The sequence below is a fragment of the Chinchilla lanigera genome, unplaced genomic scaffold (assembly GCF_000276665.1).
Source record: "Chinchilla lanigera isolate Chin_1 unplaced genomic scaffold, ChiLan1.0 scaffold00005, whole genome shotgun sequence".
NCBI lineage: Eukaryota > Metazoa > Chordata > Mammalia > Rodentia > Chinchillidae > Chinchilla > Chinchilla lanigera.
This window is the reverse complement of record NW_004955406.1, coordinates 33,546,378-33,566,820: the sequence shown is the minus strand read 5'-3', so window position 1 is coordinate 33,566,820 and position 20,443 is coordinate 33,546,378. Positions and strand designations below refer to the sequence as shown.

The window sequence follows — 20,443 nt, the reverse complement described above, 5'->3', positions numbered from 1 at the left end:
TTTTTTTTGGTTTTTCTCCGGTACCGGGAACCGAACTCACGACGTTGCGCTTGCCAGGCAGGCGCTTTTGCCGCTGAGCTAAATCCCCAGCCCCTTTCTGTGTTCTTTATGTGCATATTCTTTTCTAGTTTGTTATACCTGTTGCTTCTATTTTGTTCTTTGTTTTCTGATGCATGTTTTAATGCTTCAAATATTTCTGTCTTTTCTGTATTACACAGATTTCAGTGTGTACTACAATCATTGCCTTTTAATTTAAAATATTTTCTGGTAGTGTGATTGATTGACAGAGAGGTTGTGTATTTTCCAAATTTGTGAAATAAGCAAATGAGAGTTGTAGTTAGCTCTCTTATTGCTTTAAATTTTGCTGTGAATTTAGAAAAATGTACCAGAAAGTTTATTATTTGAGACTTGCTTAGATTTCCTTCACCAAATGGACACAGACCATGATTTTAATGAGCTAGCTACCTTAAAATGAGACAGTATAGATGTTCATGAGTTTTACAAAAGTTGAGAAGAAATATTTTATAATGTTAAAAGGAATATCTCAAAGAGACAAAACAACTGTGAATGTATATGTAGCTATAAATATAAAAATGCATGAAGCAATATGGAGAAAAGTAAGAAAGAAGTAGACAAAATCTTACTTAACAATACTGACACCATTCTTTGCTGTGATTTATTGAACAAAAAGAAAAAAGATTTTGAAAAGATACAAATAAATTTTAAAAATGCTATAACTTGTCTGACCTTAATCTTACAACTATAGTGTACACATAATTCTCTGTAAAAATAAAACCATTATCAAGATAGACAATATGCTGTGTAGTGAATGTAAATACATTTCAAAATACTGAAATCTTGCATATTGTTCTCTGACGGCAGGATTAAATTAGAAATCTGAATAAATTATCTAGAAAAAGCACATATTTGGAAATTAAACAAAAAGTTCTAAATAATGAAGGCACCAAGGGACAAATCAAAAAGACATTAGAAATATTTCAATGTGATAAAAATGGAATGCATATATAAATATATGCATTTATTTGTAAAAATCCAATGTAAATATATATGATATATATAGATAGATAGATACCTAACTTTGTGGGACCTGGCTAAAAGAATACTTAAAGAAACAGTGCTTAAAAGTTTTATATTTTAAAAGTATGATCATTTAGATTCACATTTTAATGTTCTTTACCCTAACAATGAGAGTATTGCAAGGCTCCGAGTTTTAGCCCTTGCACCACACACATGCGCAATGGGGAAGAAAAAGGAAAAAAAAAATCAAACTCTAAGAAGGAAGAAAACAATAGTCACTGGAAAGAGAAAACTACAAGAGAAAGTTAGCAAGGCTAACAACAGTTAAACTTAAAGCTGAACACAGAAGAGAAAAACAATTATTAGAATTAGTTATTCAAAGTTATTACCAAAATGGAGAAAAAAAACAACTTTAAAAATGATTATAAAAAGAAAAAAAATGGCATGAAGAATAAAAAAAAATGTATGACATCGCATCCACAAGATGGCACCTAGGAGATTCCACGGACACAGATTCAAAAATCATACACAAACCAATCTGTTTGTAAGAAATTCAGAAAATAATTGAGAGGGCTGTCCCACAAAACAGGCATAAAACCAGATGCATTAAAGCCAGTGAGGAAATTCAGGGCGGCCTCCACTCTTTCCTCAGCGCACAGCCCCACAGCCGAGAAGAAAGGATAGCCACTCGCTTTTCACCGGGTGTGCGGCTTGTGTCTGATATCCTGGGTTTCCTGGGGCAGGCAGCTCAGGCACTGGATTCTGTACCAACTGCTTCCAAGTGTGATGGGATGGGGCGTATTCCAGATTCCTGGAGGCCACTGATAGCAAAAAAGACCTAGTTTGGATATGGATGCTCCAAAGACGTGTACCAAAACAGACGGGGGCCTATATCTCTCGGCAATTTGTCCCTCAGGAGGAAAGAGAAGAATGAACCATGACTCTATCAATCTACCTCTGTGGAAAGCAGCCTGCAGGACTGGTTTCTCTCACCTATCTTGGAGCATTGGCAGGGCCTGGAAAACTCTAGTTTCCTGGTGGCTGCCAAGGGTGACAAAGAACCAGACAGGGTGCTACTGTTCCCAGGGAACCTGGGGTACAGTAGAAAAATGTTTTCTACTATAGAAGATTCTCCTTCAGGGAAACAGAAGCAGAACATGTGTCTAGCACTCCTGGTTTTCAGGCATCTGCTGAATGACTGGTTTTTGATTTTCCCAACTTAGGGCACAGAAGGGAATTGATACAATGTAGATGACTGCGATCACTGAGAACATAGATCTTGTGTACTTTACAACCTTTATGAAGGTCTTTGTTCTTTAAGCCCCAGAGCACCCATGGTACTGTAGACCATAGCCAGAGGGACCAAAGAATATAAACTTCTGAAAAAGAAAACTTCAAATCCTTCTAATTATGAATTTACACATACATGTCCAGAGAAAATATTTCCATAGAAAACATTTCCGAAGCTCCCAAATATCTACCCTGGCTGATTGATGGCCTGCACGTGTAATGAAAGCAGCCTATAAAGACTGGAAAGGGAGAATATTAAAAAAAAGTAGGTATATAAAAACAAATAAGGAATAAAATGAAACAGAAATATGTACAATAAAAGGATCAAAGTAAATCTAATATATATATACATATTTGTAAAATTCACTGAATTTTCAGAATGTAGAAGAAAAGGTATATGTACAGGTATAGAAAATGTATTTAACAATATTTGTTAGCCCTTGACAAAGCAATGTCTTTTTTTAAGAATAAAAAATTTTTCCAGTCTGATAAAGGATATCTCTATAAATCTCAATTCTTGTCCACACATACTGTTTGAACAACTGGCAAGCCATATAGCAAAAAAATTAATCCCAACTTAGTACTGTTCTTGAAACAAATATGAGACTGATGATGTATGCCTAAATGCTAAAAAAAAATAAAGCTTCAAGAAGAAAATGAGGAATACACGTATTTCAATGCATGTAAATTTTATTTCCTTGAAAAAAGACAAAGCAAATTTAAATGGGTGCAATAAATTTGTATTGGTATTGGCATGTAAGTGTTTCCTGTATATTCTACACTTTTAAAAATGGCTAAAAATATTGAGGTGAATGAGGCCAGGTATCTAAAATTAGAGAGAAAAACTCAGATGTAAAAAATGAAAAGACTGGAATGAACTGATTTTTATTCAATTGGAACTGGAGGTATACATATGATATGGAGCCTTCACAGTACATATAAAGAAAAATAGATAAAGACATGATTATAGAAACAAATATATTATTAGACAAATGATACATAAACAGACAAAATGGTCATGTATGTAATCGGCATAGATGTAGTTATAGGTATAGGTACATTTGTGAGCAAATAAAGGAATTAGAAACATTCATACTCCAATAGTAATATGCACTTATAGTTCTTAGATATTAACTCAGAGTTATCAAATGTATTTTTTAATACTATGGGTATGATACAGCCAATGGATATGATACAACAAGAATATAAAAATTGTGTTTGGTTAGTTTCTAAATTACTTACCTGCTTTAAAAATTTTGTATAAATAAACAGCAAAATTTTTCAAACACACAAAGATACTATTTTTGCAAATAAGGAAAAAGTAGTGTAAATTCTAGAAAACAGTGTGAACAAGAGCTTACTTGTACAGGTGGGTTCAGGAGCCCATCTTCCATTTATGCAGATTGCATGCTGAAGTTTTGACTTTCCTCTGCATTTGTAAGTTATGTTAGAGTTATGGTGAAATTCATCCTTGTCTGATTGACTGCCTTGATTTATCATTACCTTGAGCATTTTACAATTCTTCAGTTGATCTATTGCTACAAAATGAAAATATTTTCATGAAAAAAATGACAAGAAATTCTTGAAATTTCATGAAAAGGCCAATTACAAGAAACAAGACTACTACTATGTAAAAAGCTACAAAGTCAGTGTATAAAGGAACTGTGACTTATACCCCTTTATTCCACCAAATATTTATTCCTGATCACAGTGTGCAAGACGAGCTATTGTGTATGAATGTAAGTCTCATGTCCAGTCTTTAAATATTGGAGAGAATATCTGCCATAAAAACATTTTATACTTTGGGAACTGGAAAAGCATATGAGGTTCACCTTCTCAGACATTCTACATAGAGAACAGTCACTACACAAACGTTTCAGCCCACTTTTGAAATCGGTGCACATGTTCACTTTCACTTATTTTTTTCTTTTGGTACTGGGAATTGAACTCAAGACCTTGTACTGATGCTGAGGATTTAGCTCAGCGGCACAGTGCTTGCCTGGCAAGTGCAAGGTTGTGAGTTCGACTCCCGGTACCAGAAAAACAAAAACAAAAACAAAAACAAAAGACCTTGTACTTTCCAGGCAGGCGTTTGTGCCACTGAGCTACATCTCCAGCCCTTCACTTGTCTTTTTTTTTAACGCACAATTGCAAAATATTAAAATAAAAATATTGAGGAAACGCAATATAAGAAATTACTTGTTTATGTATGCATGTTCAAGATACACTAAGAAAAATAGATTTAATAGGGGTGCAATATAAAATTCTATTACAAGTTTTAGGTTTCTTCTGTAGATATAAACTGAATTATAAATAAAATTTTTGATTTATTATATGTCAGACTATACATTTTGAAGAACATCCCTAAATTCGAAAATATGAGTGAAAATTTTTTGTGATAAAAATATTAAATATTAAATGTCAATTTGAGAAGTGTATTCTCACCAACACATTCAGGAAGTGGGGTCCACTTTCCACTAACACATGTAATTGATCGGTGTCCAGTCATTGTGAAGTTTTCGGTACAGTTGAAGTCCACTGAATCTCCATGGTGATAGGGAGGGTTAGAAGGCAGGGCATAGCCGTGGGCAAGTTCAGGTATGTTTTCACATGTTCTTTCCTCCTCTATGCCAATTTCATAAAAAGATTATAATGAAGGTTTATTTTATATTCAAGTTTAAATACATATTTAAAATTCAAGTTTAAATACATTACCAATACATATTGGCAAAGTTGTCCAGTCTCCATCCACACACTGGATTTTATTTGGCCCCTTCAACAAAAATCTAGGATTGCATTTGTATTCCACCACTTCATTGTGCTCATATACTCGTCCCACCATTTCTGTCACTTCCCCGTTGAGGAGTTCAGGAGGTTGACCACATGAATGTACTTGATCTACAGCACAAATACTGTGTGAATAATGGTTAAGCTGTCTATTTTATGATTTTAAAATCAAATTACATGGAGAGATTTTCATTCTTCATTTATTATTTATCATATAACATTACAGAACTCTTAGGAACAAAGAATGTTTACATTAGATCCACATTTTCAGTTGTATCACTTCTACTGAAATAGCATCAGAAGTATATTTAGGCTTTAAATATGTTCAGTGATTTAGATATTTCAAAGATGCATGAAAACCTGTTAGCAAATTATAATGCCTTGAAAAATATCATCACTGTAACAAACTTCTTGGCATATTTTAACTTCTTTTGACTGACACATGCCTAAGTATTGTTTACATATGCTCAATAAATTTCAGGTGAGGTTCAAACCTTATAAAATGTTCAGTATTAGGGAGCTAATGCAGGCAGAGTGAAAAGTTACAGCACAAGACTTTCCAGTCTCAGACACCAGAGTTGTATACATTACTACTACATATCTTAAGAAACAACAGGTGATTAATTTCTTAAATAAATGAATCCATATCTATTAACCCAAATACATCATTCGTGGATGTGTCTTTGGTGCAATGCATTAAACTACAGGCACACTGGAAATCTCCCAGAACAGAGAAGTATAAAAGTGTGTATTCATAATTTTAATACTCATTTCATTAAGATAAATATTTACCCTTGCATGTTGGGACATTAGGGGACCATCCAAAGTGATAACATTGCATAGAATCCGGTCCAACTCTTGTGAATCCTGGTCGGCAGGAGAATTGCAACAAGTCTCCAACTTTATATTTTTCTTTCGTGAGACCAACAAGTACAAACTTTTCTATTTGGGGAATTGTGCATTCTTTTTCTTAAAAAAAGTAAATTAATTTATGAAAATACAATATTAACTGCCAAAGAGAAGTTTATATTTTTCATATAAAAATTATAGAGGGGCATGGTGATATACAGGAAGTGTCAGATAAAGTCTCTTCCTTGAAAACATGTTACACACTGTGTTTTATACACTTTGTAAATTCATATGGGATTCTCTAAGAAATATTATGGTATTTAACTAAAATATAGCTGTCCTGAAAATTAATTTGTGAAGTCAGTTGTTTGCACTGGATCTGGTTTACTTCTGATATTTATAGAACTCACATTTTTATACTTTCAAAACACAATATTCTCTCATGCTTAAAAACAGTAATGCTGCACAATTTTTAAACTACACTTTAAAATACAAACTGATATGTTTCTCTAATATAACTTAGAGCACGAAACATATAAAACATTTCTAATGCATTTGAAGTTAGAAGAGTGTCAGAAGTCACAAAATTAATATACTACCAATGAAAAGCACAAGTTAAGAGACATGTTCAAGGCAATGTTGATAAACATTTTCTATGAGTCTTGAATCTTTCCATTAATATTTGGTTATTTTATTTATAATTGTCTTAACAGTTAATTTTTATTTTATTTTTATTTTTTTGCCTTTTTGAGACAGAGTTTCAACATTTAGTCCTGCCTGTCCTTAAACTTGATGTAGTCCCATTATCTCAGCCTCCAGAATGCTGGGATTACAAGGGTGTTCCACCACGACTCTCCTAGCTAATTATTATGGTTCAAATTCAGAGCGTGCACCAGCGCTTCTGACCCCACAGCTAGATGGACACACCAGGAGACAGAGGATTCCCCCAACAGAAATCATTTTTTAAAGAAATAATAATAGCAACAATGAGCTGCTTCTTTCTCTTTCCTACAAGGGAGTGTGGTATGTGGAATATTCACATGCCCACAGTGTTGCTCCCACAGAGGGAGGAGACAGCCACGGAGAAGGGCAGAAAGAGTTTCTGTCTTTGACAAAATCAGGAAACAACTGGGAGGCCGTGCTATATGCAGGAACCAGGAGAAAGAACGCGCGCCCTCTTGTGGTGTGGATCAGCGGAACTGAAACTGATAGCAACCATCAGCAACTGCCATAGCGGCCTTTATTAGGCCTTGTGTAGGAGGAAATTGCGTGGCTAATTGAAATCAGACAGTGACACAAGTGACGAGGCAGCTGTGTGGAAGAAGTGGGTCACTGCTACAACTGTGTGAAGGTTTTTATTCTTATTGTTGTGGTCATTTTGGTAACTGTAGTCATTACAACCTCACCAATTTGTTTGTATTTGATTCTTGTCGGTGTTTCTGTTCTTTTTGTTGTTTTTGCTCATCTTTCTGTCCTCTGTTTTCATTTTCTTACTCTTCTTTCTGTTGGTTTTCTTTATTGGTACTGGATAATTATAATACTACTTCAACGTTCAACAGTTTCACATTTGGTCTGCTCTCTCATTTCTCTCATATCCTTCAACTCTCTCTGCCTCTTCACTCTTAGAGGAACCAAACAGAACTACCAACAAGCATATTAACAGACACAGTCTCCCCAACGTCTAAGTTCATTCCTTCTCATCTGCAAACATCCTCTTGACTACACAAGTACTCTCCTAAACCTGCTCCACACCAAACCAAAGCTCTGGACTACACACTCTCCCAAACCCTCACTACCACAGTTATAAAGTAATTCCAACAGAGTTCAACTTCCTTTTTTCCTTTTTACCCACTGACATATCTTGTATCTCCCTCTTCCCATTGTTATCTCCTCTTCCCTTTACCCTTTTTCTTCATATGCCTGTACCTCATTTATTTCAGTACAATGTATTCTGTAAGGGGCATTGAGAAAAGGATGAAATTTATCAAAATGTGTTTTAATGTATATGATTAGTGTATGCTGTATTCTGTTGATGTTGTAATCAAGAGAAATTCTCTATATACACATGGATTACACAGCTGAACCAAAAAGACTTAAAAATTCTGAATAATCTGCTAACAGGCATTGAAATTGAAGTAGAAATAAAAAAAAATTCTACCAACTAAGAGAAGCCCATGACCAAATGGATTCACTGCTGAAAACTACAAGAACTTCAAGAAAGACCTAACACCAATACTCATCAAAATATTAAAAGATATGGAGAGGTAAAGAGTACTCCTTAAATAATTCTTGGATTACCCTGGTCCTTGAACCAGACAAAGATCCAACCCCAAAAGAGGACTACAGTCAGCTCCTGACTTACAACAAATGAGTTTCATTGTGGGAGAACATTCGTAATTCATTAATAAGCCTGAAAAAGTGAGTCTTATACACCTTTGACACAAATACACAATGTAAAGCACAAAAAATATGCAAAAATCCAATGTCTCTGGCTGTATTACTGCACACTGTCACACTGTGAAGTAAGCACACAGCAAGCAGCATAACTGTGACAATGTCTGGCAGACATGAGCTACTCATGGGATTTGTTCAAACCTTTGGATGTTCATAATATCAGGTCCACTCATACCTGTAATAGTTAACAACCTGCATATTCATAAGTTGGGAACTTACTGTACAGGTCATGCTCTGTAATGATGATAGGTGTAAAAGTCCTCAACAAGATACTGGCAAACAAATCACTAGAAAGTTTGTACACCATTTTCAAGTAGATTTCATGTCAAGAATGCAAAAATGTTTCAATGTACACAAATAAATAAATGTAATTCATCACACAAATAGAAGCAAGGACAAAAAGTACATAGTCATCTCAGTAGATGCAGAAAATGCTTTTGACAAAATCCAATGTCCATTCATGATAAAAACTGTGAAGAAAATAGGTATAGAATGACCTTATCTCAATCTGATAAAAAAACACTTATGACCAACCTACTGCCAACATCAAATACAAAGGGCCAATAAAGGCAAGAAAAAAAATATTCAACACCACTGGCCATTTGAGAAATACAAATTAGAATGACACTGAGGTTTCACCTTAAACTGGCAAGAATGGTAATCTTAAAAAAGTCAATAAATGCTGGTGAGGCTGCAGTGAAAAGGGAACCCTCCTTCATTGCTGATGGGAATGTAAACTAGTACAACCATTATGGAAATCAGTATGGAGATTTCTCAAAAATTACAAAGAGAAATTCCATTTGACCCAGCTATTCCTATTCTAGTCTCTTCCCAAAAGAGTTAAAGACATCATATTTCAGTGATACATATATACCAATGTTTATATCAGCATAGTTCATAATAGCTAAACCTTGGAAAAGGCCTATATGTCCAGAACAGATGAATAGATGAAGAAAATGTGATATCAATACACAAGGAAATACTGTTTGGTTATAATGAGGGATAAATTTGAGTCATTCATAGGTAAATTGATGCAACTTTAAAGCATAACATAAAGTGAAGTAAATCATGTGCATAAGCTTAAATACCATACCGTTTTTCTCATATGAGAAATCCAAAGTATAAATGAAATATAGAGCAAAATGATAGACAGATGGGGCAAATGGGAATATAGATCCTCTGCTAATAGGAAGGTAGCAAAAGTTAGAGGGTAGAGAGAGGGGAAAGGGGAGGGGCAGGAAGAGGGACCTGGAAAGAATTGAGATGTGTTGTGTACATGTACCAACTACCCACAATGAATGTAATCGGTATATATTAGAGATTGGGGTGGGGAGAGGAAGGGAATGGGATTAAAAAGAATTCAAATGTGCTAAGTACATGTACCCACTTCCTAAGGTGAAGGCAAACACTATATACTGTAAACATGTACTAATAACATAAAAAAGAAAAAAGTCAAAAATTTAATTCTCAGCACTGATATTTGGAAATATTAGTATGAATATTTTACTCAGAGATATATATTTCTTTAAGACTGTTGTAAACACTGTTCTGGTTGTTTATAATAGCAATTCTTTGGAAACATCTTTTCAAAGGAAAGAACTTCTAGGACATCTGAAATAAACTTGGATATCACTCTGTGCAGTTTTTGCAGTGCAGTTGAAGCAAAGATACTTAAGACTAAGCAGTCATTTGTCTATTCAATTTCTGGAGCCTTATACTGTGCTGTCAAATTCCTAGCTATGTGTTCACATGGCCATTAGTCTTTGTAAAATTTGCAATAAAAAGCTGTTTTTTCTGCATCAGTTTCTGAGACAGTAACTCCTATTCCTTGTACTTCTTCACATTTTTCTGTCATGTCTGGAAATAGAAAATATCAGGGGAATCTTATATTCATAATTTTGCATTTCCTTTACTTTATTTTTTGCAGTATAACTGGGACAGGCAAATGTTCTACCACTGAGCTAAATTCACAGTCTTTCCATTCTTTTTTGGAAGAAGGAAACTCAGTATTTTAAACGCTTCTGGTTTCATAAAACCTGAATCTCCTTACACTCACAGAGAGAAAGTGTTGATAACCTTAAAAGCCTTCCTTCTCACTTAGCACAAGATCCAAACTTTTTGTGATCTAAGGCTCACTTACTCTTCCATTGTTAGCAATTATCTTTCTCCTCCTTTCAGTATAGTTCCTGGTTTTCAGATCACTAAATTTTCTAAATAACTTGCCTTCGCATGTGAACGAATCTCCGCTGTCGCCTGTTTTCTGTCTGCATCTTAGATCTTTTTATTTTATTGAACACAGAGATATATAAAATATATTAAACTATCTACATGTTTAGTATTCGGCTTAATTCATCATTTTTAAACTTTGTTTTCCTTCTCCTATGCTAGAATGAAAGCTCTGGGAAGGCAGACCCACGTGTAGGGAAGAAAGAAACCCAAGGTGGCTGCAGTGTAGTTCAGGCGGTGTGGGGGTGGTGGAGGTGGTGGTGATGATTTCCTGGAGATAGGAAGTCCTGACTCAGCAGGACTCCTGCGCAAGCGCAGCTCGAGGTCTCAGTGTAAATAAACTACCAAGGTCTATCCTGGCACATTTTGCCACTGTTGTGTACTTCACTATAAATCTAGACTGCCCGAGAAAGAGCTGCTGGACAGACAGGGCAGCAGCTGGGCTGAAAGGCTGAGCTGAGCGGAGTGGCTGAAAATACGCCTGTCAGACATTCCCAGGGCTCCTCGGCTCTTCCTTGGCCCTCCAGAGTCTCAAGAGAACTTCCCCTGTCTGAACTGGACACAGGACAACGTGTTGGTGTTTTTCAACATTTTCTCCTGTTCTACAAAAAAGTATTTGCATCCTGCATGAGTTAATCTTAGTGGATGCTCCATAACGCTAATCAAATCTCAAGGTCTCCTCTGTTGCCACCATTTTAAAACTTTCGATGTGTTCCTTGTGGTCCTCCTCCTCCTTCCCTCAGGCACTACTCTTCAATCTCAGAGGACTTTTTCTCATACTTCAAAATGAGTAGGTTCTGATTCTTTTTAGCATTAGATATACACACCCATTTTTCTTCCTTCCTTCCTTCCTTCCTTTATGAGGTTGTAAGGAATCCTGTTGCCATCAAACCCCAGTACTTCTAAGACGTGCTCTGATTCCCTTTCTCTCTTGTTTTCTCATGTTCCAAATTGTGTTCAATGCTGACTCATTTTTACTGTATATCCTCTATGCACTCAGTCTGCTCACATTTATCCCCTTTGCAGGCATCCTCCCTTCAGTGCATAATTTCCTCTTGTACTATTTTTAACATCCTATTTGCGGCCTGGCCAGTCTTCTTGGAAGAAATATGTCCATATGCTGCATTATATTACTTGTTAATTATTGTTAGCTTTTTAGCAAATTCTATTCATGCTTTCCCCTTTCCAGCCTTTTTAAAAGTCATGCTTGTTACAGTTAGTATTGGCCTCCATATTCCCAGATCATCACATTTTTTTTCAGTTTTCTAGCTGTACATACTAACATATTTCTCTCCATCAGATATATTTATCACTCCAACTAGCATGATAATATAATTAGATTACAATTTCCTAGACTTTATTATCTTGAGAAGCACTTTGCAAGAGTTAAAAGAACTATTTAACTTATTACCAGAACAATCCTTTGAATACTGGAAAAATTGTAAACATTAACATATCGTACAGACAAGGAGGACTCAACAGTACTTCAGATAAGCTCATTATGTCACTTAGCACGTGGTGGCATTGGAATTAGAATCCAGACAGGATGACTTCACCACTTTCTTATTAATTAATCTTTCATAGTTGTTCTTTTGAATTTTCTTTTCCCCCATATCTGTAACAACATCCATTCCTAGATTTTTTTCTTTCTGTACCTCCAGGTCCTCCTTTTCTTCTATCTACTTTGTAAACTCTCTGCTTTCTGACATCTGAGTAGCGCAAAGTTTCAAAGGTCAGTTTTAAGATCTCTTCTCATTCTTCTTTTTCAGTTTGATATCTGTTATGGTTTGTGTCTAGAGTTTGTGATTTGTATCTAGAGTGTGTGAATGAATCATGGTCTAATGCTGGGATTATGGGTGTGAGTGCTCCACCTGCCATGTGGCGAGAAGCCTGCTTACAATATAAGGGAGGGAAAGAGGCTTGTTCTCCCCGGGCGCTCTCCTCTGTTTTGCTCTTGTTGCTTTTGCTGTTTTCTGCCGCCATGAATTGTTGCCCTCGGCCATGTGTCACTCTGCCTTGGAGTTAACCGAGTATGGACTGAAACCTCCAAAGACTGTGAGCTAAATAAACCTTTCCTTTCTTAATTTTGGGCATCAGGTATTTTGTCCCAGCAATGAGAGAAAAGTAACTGAGAAAATGTCTTCACTGAGATGGTGATAATCTCCACCTTGCATCGCCAGGTTAGATCTATATCCAACTCTATATATCCACTCCTATCCTTTACTTTTACATGTCTAATTTTGATTGTCTGTTGGCTGCTCAAGTCGCAAGTTGTAAATTTTTCCAAAGTTTACTTCTCTTGTCAGCACCAACTTTCAGAATGGCTCTGCCAGTCACCTATGTTTATGAAACCTAACGGCTGAAACCCTTGACCTACCACTCTTCTTTCGCCTAACAGTACCACCACCTGTGTAAGCTACCAACAAAATGTGTCCCAAGTTGGTCCTCAGTCTTCACTCTACTTGAATCACATTTCTTTCTTGCCCTACACAGACTCATTGCGCTGTCTTTTGCACACCAAAGCAAATTCCCAAAACTGTAAAATCTACCAAATTAAATAATTTCTTTCCTTTAAACTTTCAAAGCTTTTTATCAAAGTGAATCCAAATGTTCACATGCTCTGAACTACTCTGAATAATCTCTCCTATGACTTTTAACCAGTATCAGTTCAAAAAGTAGTCTTACATTTCCCCAGTGTTGTTTTCAGAGACTGCACATACTAATCCCTTGGCCTGGAAGAACCTGTATATGTTCATTTTCGCGCATATTCAAGACCTCTTCTAATTCTAGGAAAAAAGACAACTAATTGGCAAATATGAGACAGAATTATGTAATAGTCTGAGTTGTCAAAGTTAAAAAATACAGTTATTCTCGGGAACTGTATAAATTAACTCAAGGTGTAAAATATAAAGCCGAATCTGAGGAGCAAAATAGTTTAGGAAGTTCTAACACAGTAAAATTTTAGTAATGGATACTGCATTGGAAATAATTTAGCAGCTTGAACTCAAGGTAACAAAAGCAATTATGCTCTAATCAGAGATTATCATCTCTAACTCACAAAGCACCATCTCCTTCTAGTTTATGTTAAATCAGAAGGAACATTTTGAGTTGCAGTGTTGTTCTTTAAAAACATCTGTAGAAAATTCAGTTTTCTAAAAATTGGAACTCACATGGATTTATTTTTATCCTGAGGAAAACATCCTCCCAAAATGTCAGTACTTACCATAACATGTGGGTGTGTCGGACCATCCATTGTAAGAACATGTTATGGAACCTTTGGCACGTTTAAATTTGTTTTCATATCCAACATGGCATTCATAGTCCAACTTGTCATTGATTTTAAACCAAGTACGATTATTTTTGGTTCCAGCTTTCTCAAATACTGGCATTTCACAAGATTCTAATGCATAATAAAATTCAGGATTTCATTTCTAATGCAATTCAGTGGACCATCTAAGTAATTCCCACCACAAAAGGCTTTTTCATTTTGTGTGCTAAGAAATTAAGTATAATGTAAAGTAATCTAAGACTAATGACAAATCATTGTCCTGAAATAATTACTAAAATTGAGAATTATATTTTTATATAACATTTTTCTCATGAATTATACTTGTCTGAGAAACTTTTTAAAACATTTCTCTGAATTCAATTATACTTATGAGTTTACCCAGTGCTGATAATAAAATAGGCCATTACAGACCTATTTTACTCTCTTTTTTAATTTTTAGGAAACCAGAGTAGTATGCTGTGAATTAAGATACCAGTCTTAATAGTTTTGGTAAACTATTTTTAAAAATTAATTGAATGAAATATTGATGTATTTATTATATAAGACATTTTCTGTTTTATAATAAAACATGATAAGTAGATTATTATAATTTAGTGTATATGAATTTTGTATGGGTGTGACTTTTATTGCTTTCTTTAGATAGAATTTATAAGAACCATTGGAAATTTTTTAAAAGAACAGAAATTAAAATAGTAGGAAGGGATAACTTAAGTAGCTATTTCATTTAAAGTAATTTAGATATTACTTCACATTATCACTGAATGGTTTTGTGATAAATGTGATAACTACACAAATCAGTTTTAGGAAATCTTCATTAATGTTTAAGTGATATGGCAGGGAAATCTTTCAACACAACAAAAATGGATAGCACCTAGAAATGCCTCTTTTAATATCTAAATGTTTATGAAGATTATCTAAGAGGAAGGGTATTCAGATGTATACTTATCATGAAGTTCTAAACATAAATTATAAAGGATGAATTATTCTGAGATTACACACAATAAACCCACATCTCTACTAAAAACATTACTTTTATGTCTAAAAGCCTAGTCACCTAAAAAACAGTAGACATAAAGTCACAAAGGTCTCAGTTGAAAATAAATGAGCATACCATAGAATATGCATAAAGCTCCCTAATTCCTAAATCATAGGATGTGTTAAAGTAGAAAGAAGGGAGACAATTAGCGCTAGATAACAGTACTGGTAATTAATTCTAAAAGGAAAAAATAATGATGTATACTTTTTCCCAAAGCTATTTTCTTTTCTTACTCCTCTAATGAATACACAACAGTCACCTCAGGAAAGAATAAAATTAATTTTTTACATCATTAAGATACTGATTCTAATATAATAAATTACTTACTAATGCAAATGGGTTGATGTGACCATCCATTTTCCAGACATGTGATTGGTCCTGATGTTTCTCCCTCTGGTGTGACATATCCTGGTTTGCACTTAAATTGTGTTTTTTTATTTAAAACATATATATAATCAGATTCAGAGAGAAACCCATTTTCAATTTCTATATCTAATTTTGAACATGTTTCTAAAGTGGAAAAGAATAAAGATAAAAATATGTTCAGTGCCATTTTTACAAGAAGTCCAATAATATAACAGTATTAAAACAAATCATTTGTATGAGTGATGTTGTATGTGAAAACCTGGAGTCAGCATCACCCAGGTTGTTCAGCCTAAGAAAACAAGCTATCAGGTTTGAAAGTTATCACATCAAGAGCCTTTGTGAAATGTTTTGGGAAAAAGGCAAGATTTAAAACGTTCATAATTCTTTTAAAGAAATTATTAGAAATCCTTTATCTAATGCATCCTGAATCCTACAGAACTATACCTAGAACTCCACAGGAACTATGATTTTTTTTCCTGGGAGTTGCTTTAAACCTGGGAATAGTTTGGATTTCCTAGGCATCCAGAAATCATTTCACCATTGGGGCTGTTTTAATCACACGTTCATCTCAAGGCTCTGTTAGTATAGTTGCTACAGACTTTGGCTTGACAATTTCAAATATAATCCTGATTGTGTGCTTGAAATATAATGCATGCATGAAGTTCAAAGAAGATAAGAAAGAGAAATACATTGATATTTATCTTCTCAGGCCAAAATGATGATTCCTTGAAAAATGTAAAACTTTACTTGAACCTGCAAAATTAGACCTCTGTCCATTACTAGGTTTCTTCCTAAAAAGTTTCATTTATACATGAATAAGAAGGAAATATAAAGAGAAAATGTTAAATATTTTTAATTGGCTGATAAAGAAAGCACATTCAATAATTGCAAGGTGACACCAAAACAGTGATAAAGGGAAATATATCATTAAACAGTCATAACTGAAATAAATAGAAAGCAAAAATCAAAAATTGTTTAACTTTAGGAAACTAGGAAAAACAGAGCATATTGTACATGTACATTTTGAAAAAAAATATGAGCAAAAATCAAACTGAAAACCACAAAAGATGAAATTAACAAAGATAAAGGTGATTTGGTAAGGAAAAGTAACAAGATTGATAAATAGCCGGGAAAAACAATCAAGAAAACCAGTGTTTCAGCCACAAGGAGGGAATTGAACTGAATAGTTGAAACTTATCTATCAGGAGTTGGAAGACAAATAATATGTGACTGTGATTTCATTGAAAAGGAGACAAATGATGTGAGTTCTCTCATAAAAGTGCCTTTTGCTTGGAGAAATTGTCCCCAAAACAGCAGAGATCAGAATCCAAACAGAAAATGGGAGCTGTATTTACTTGAAGAAACAAGAGTATGCTCAGAGAGATGGACAGTACCACAGTATACAGGATATGAAACCAGGGAGGAAAATACATTAGCATGGGAGTGCTGCAAGTCAGCAAGGAGGTCCCTTCGATTGTTTACCTTAATGTGCATATACTGTACCATGGGACAAAACTACATGAGAATAAGCAAAGCATAACTATGAGAGAAAATACAACTAGAAGCAAACAATAACTTTCAACATTCTCAGATCACCTAAGACCCTGGGAATTATTCAAACTTCAGCAGTCAGAATGGAAAGACTCTTGACTACTGAGATCATTTAGTAAAGTATACAGATGAGGTTTTATTAATATTATGAATAAACTGGTCCAAATAACTTGTAATAAATTCTTTTTAGAAATCCAAATGACCGAGCAAAGTTAGTCTTCCAAAACAAAATTTGAAACTAGTAATCCTTCAGGTATCCAAGCACAAACTAAGAGCTCCAAGAATGGCCTTTTTTCCTTCATTAAAACTTGAGGGAAAGGTGAAAAGAAAACAGTTGGCAATATCTCAGACAGAAAATGTTTTGATAATGCTCACCCTATTCTACCCAAACATCAGTGGGTAAACTATGTATCAAAATTGGTAAAATAATATTGAAGCAGAATGGAAGAAAATGATTGCTTTAAATATCTATATGAGAAAGAGATAAGGTTTCATATTAATTATTTTAACTTTTACCTTAAGACATAGTAAGAAGTAGAATAAATTAAACTTAAAGTAAGCAGAAAAAAAGAAACAATCAAAAACTGAGCTGACATACATAACATAATATATGCATAATAACAACCAAAAGTTCTTTATTTTAGAAGATCCCTAAAATTGATAGGCATTAAAAATTTTGTCAGTGAAAAACAATTGAAGTGACACAAGTTGCCAATATCTGCAACTTGGAATGGCATCATTATAGTTTTTATGTATATTTAGTGAATAATAAAAAAAATTGTGAACCATCACATGTCAATAAATTCAATAATAAGAGGAGTTAATGAAGCTATCAAAATCATAGATTGCAACAGTTCACTCAAGAAAACATAGATAACAATGCAATTATGTTTAATCTGAAATGTTTGTAAATCTAACAGAATATATGCAGGATCTCCCCGGTAAAACCAAAAAACACTGCTGTAAGAAACAAAGGCAATCAGAATTAAGTACAGAGATAATACTATGTTCATTGATTAAAAACCCAATAAAATTATGACATCAATTTTCTTTAAATTGACTTATACATACATCCCGAGTCAATCAAGAACCAAGCAAAGAATTTCTGATGTGTTAAAAAACTGATTCTGAAATTCACATGAAAATGAAAAGGGACTACAATAGCAAACTCTTGAAAATTTTTGAAGAGATCAGTTTGCTTAATCTAATTTAAACATTGTACTATGAACTCATAAGAGGAATTATGCTTATTCAAAAATGCAGCAGATTACGTTTTGAATCATTTCATTATGTTACATTCTGGATAAAGCAACACTATGAGCATCAAAAACAGATTGCTGATTGCCAGGTGATGTAGTAGAGCAGCATAACTACAGAGGGGCAGCATGCGGAAAGTTTGCAAAGTGAAAGCTGTTATTTGTGATGATTTTCAAGTATGTTAGAGCTATAAAACCAACCAACCAATCAACCAAGAAACAAAAATAAATGCTTCTTTACATAGGTTTAAAAAAAAAACAAAAAAAACCTAGTAGGTAGGATTTATAAAATACCTCAGCTTTAAATAAGGATGTCAGAAGATTTTTGATACAGATTCTTAGTCAAATATGGTCAGTGAAAAACACTGATAAATATGGAGAGTTAACTATATTCTATAGGGCCTGGGGATTTAGCTCAGTGGCACAGCACCTGCCTGACAAGCGCAAGCTTATGAGTTTGATTCCTGATACCGGAAGAAAAACAAAAACAAAAACTGCATTCTATAGAAGAATTAAAAAGTGATACCCTTAGCAGCTTTGGCCAAAATGGTATTAATAACTCAAATTTCACAACAAACTAAAGGAAATTGGTATTTGATGATACATTTGCTTGATATGTTTCTTTTAGTGACTATTTGAAAAACTACAGTCAATTTGCACTTATGCAGAACACACTACAGTGTATACCTATTGGGAGCAGCTGAGGCTGGAAATTGGTCACATGTTGGGGCAAGGCAAGGCTGGTGTGCCTAAAGCAATCAAGCTACTTCAGTCCTGAGAAAACATCTCACCTGGGACAATTTGAGGCATTAGTTACTAGGCAACCCTGTGTCATGTGATACTAACTTTGTCAAATGTATAAATAAATGCCCCTATGGTGGTCATTCAGTTCCTTTCCTCCCATCACGGAGAGAGAGGGTTCCACCTGACCTCAGCTTTCGTCTCTTGTTTTATTTCTTCATCCTCTTGCCATTTTTCCCAGGGAACATTGAGAGCTGTGCAGGACACAGCAAGTGGTAAATGAACAGGGACTTGGGTGAGCAAAAACAAATGGGTGAGAGGACGTTTTTCATTTGTGCACAACAGGGGGTAGAAGTGCATTGGTAGGTCAATATTCAGCACAGGAGTGCATTTGTATTGGCAGTTTGTCAGGTGTAAAAACTTGGGACAAAATGTTCACTAGCACCTCTTTAAAAAAAAAAAAAGAAGCCTAGAAGAAGCCAACAGGAAAGAGGAGAAGTCATGGGACAAGCAGAGCCTCAAGAATCATGGATGTATATAGATGTAGATAAAAATATTTGTTGTATTCTTGGTTCCTGCATTTGACTTACTTTTTAAGACCACCACAAAGGACTTGGCTCAAAGTACTACTTTAAAATCAAGTCCCTAATAGGAAACGGAGGGCAAAACAAAGGTGACACAGATAGAGTGTAAGCCCTCTAGCATTGCTCAATCAAATAAGAAAAAAAAAAGTATGGGAGTTAAAAAAGGAAATTCTTTTCAGTTGTGCAGGGCTAGCTTGGAGTGGCATAGTACCACCTGGGGGAGAGGTGCAGGCCAGGTGCAGGGAGGGCCCGTGTTCCTGTCCTAGGCAGACTCAGCTAGGATTTCCTAGCCACCCAGGAGCCCTTGTGCTCTGCTAGGTTCAGCCAGCAGAGGCTATGGCTGCAAAGGCGGTGACTGCCAGGTCCCCTGGGGAGGGGGAGGTGTGGGTGATGCAGGCCATCCCCAGCAATGATACAGGTCAATCAAGCCAGCATGGAGTGGAAGCCACAATCAGAGGCAGGAGCCCAAATACAAAACAGAAATCAAGGTTATGATTCAATTTACTTAAAACACTGCTCAAGTCACCTCAGATTCTCCTATCACTCAATTGGTCATTCTTTCCTTGACAAATATTATAAATGAGAAAGGGGGATCTAAGGATTTCAGGTTTTTTGATACCTTTTGGGTTCAGAAATAAAATTGATTATTTAAAGGAGAAATATTTTAAAGGGCTTCTAGACACAAGTGTGGATGGCCTCTGGGTGTGGCAACTGCAGGTCTGCAGTAACTGGAGTGCTAGATTGCTGACCTGGAGGGATGCAAAAGGTCGTTTTGCCTTGCAGGAATGATTGCAGAGCCATTTTCTCTCTTTCCATCACAACTGGCACTAAAAAGAAGCCTTTATGCTTTGGCCTCAAGGTCATTGATTTAAAAGACTGTTCCCATCCTCAAGATTAAAAGTATTTTGCCATTAGGTAAAAAATCATATTTCCCAAGATTTACAGTAATGGGGATATTAAAAAAGATCACTTAAAA

The 20,443-nt window shown here is 35.0% G+C and overlaps 1 protein-coding gene across 2 annotated transcripts in view; it reads right to left on the bottom strand.

Moving 5' to 3' along the window:
• Positions 1-20,443, bottom strand: part of LOC102022667 (complement factor H) — a 79,986-nt gene that overhangs the window by 14,924 nt on the left and 44,619 nt on the right. Inside the window, exons 10-15 of one of the 2 annotated variants that reach the window (XM_005375112.2) lie at positions 15,297-15,479; positions 13,868-14,044; positions 5,908-6,084; positions 5,044-5,226; positions 4,774-4,953; positions 3,690-3,866 (exon numbers count right to left, since the gene is read on the bottom strand). In XM_005375112.2, the coding sequence (XP_005375169.1) occupies positions 3,690-3,866; positions 4,774-4,953; positions 5,044-5,226; positions 5,908-6,084; positions 13,868-14,044; positions 15,297-15,479 (1,077 nt within the window). The remainder of the gene's footprint in view (positions 1-3,689; positions 3,867-4,773; positions 4,954-5,043; positions 5,227-5,907; positions 6,085-13,867; positions 14,045-15,296; positions 15,480-20,443) is intronic. The other variant, XM_005375113.2, reaches the window with a different exon arrangement.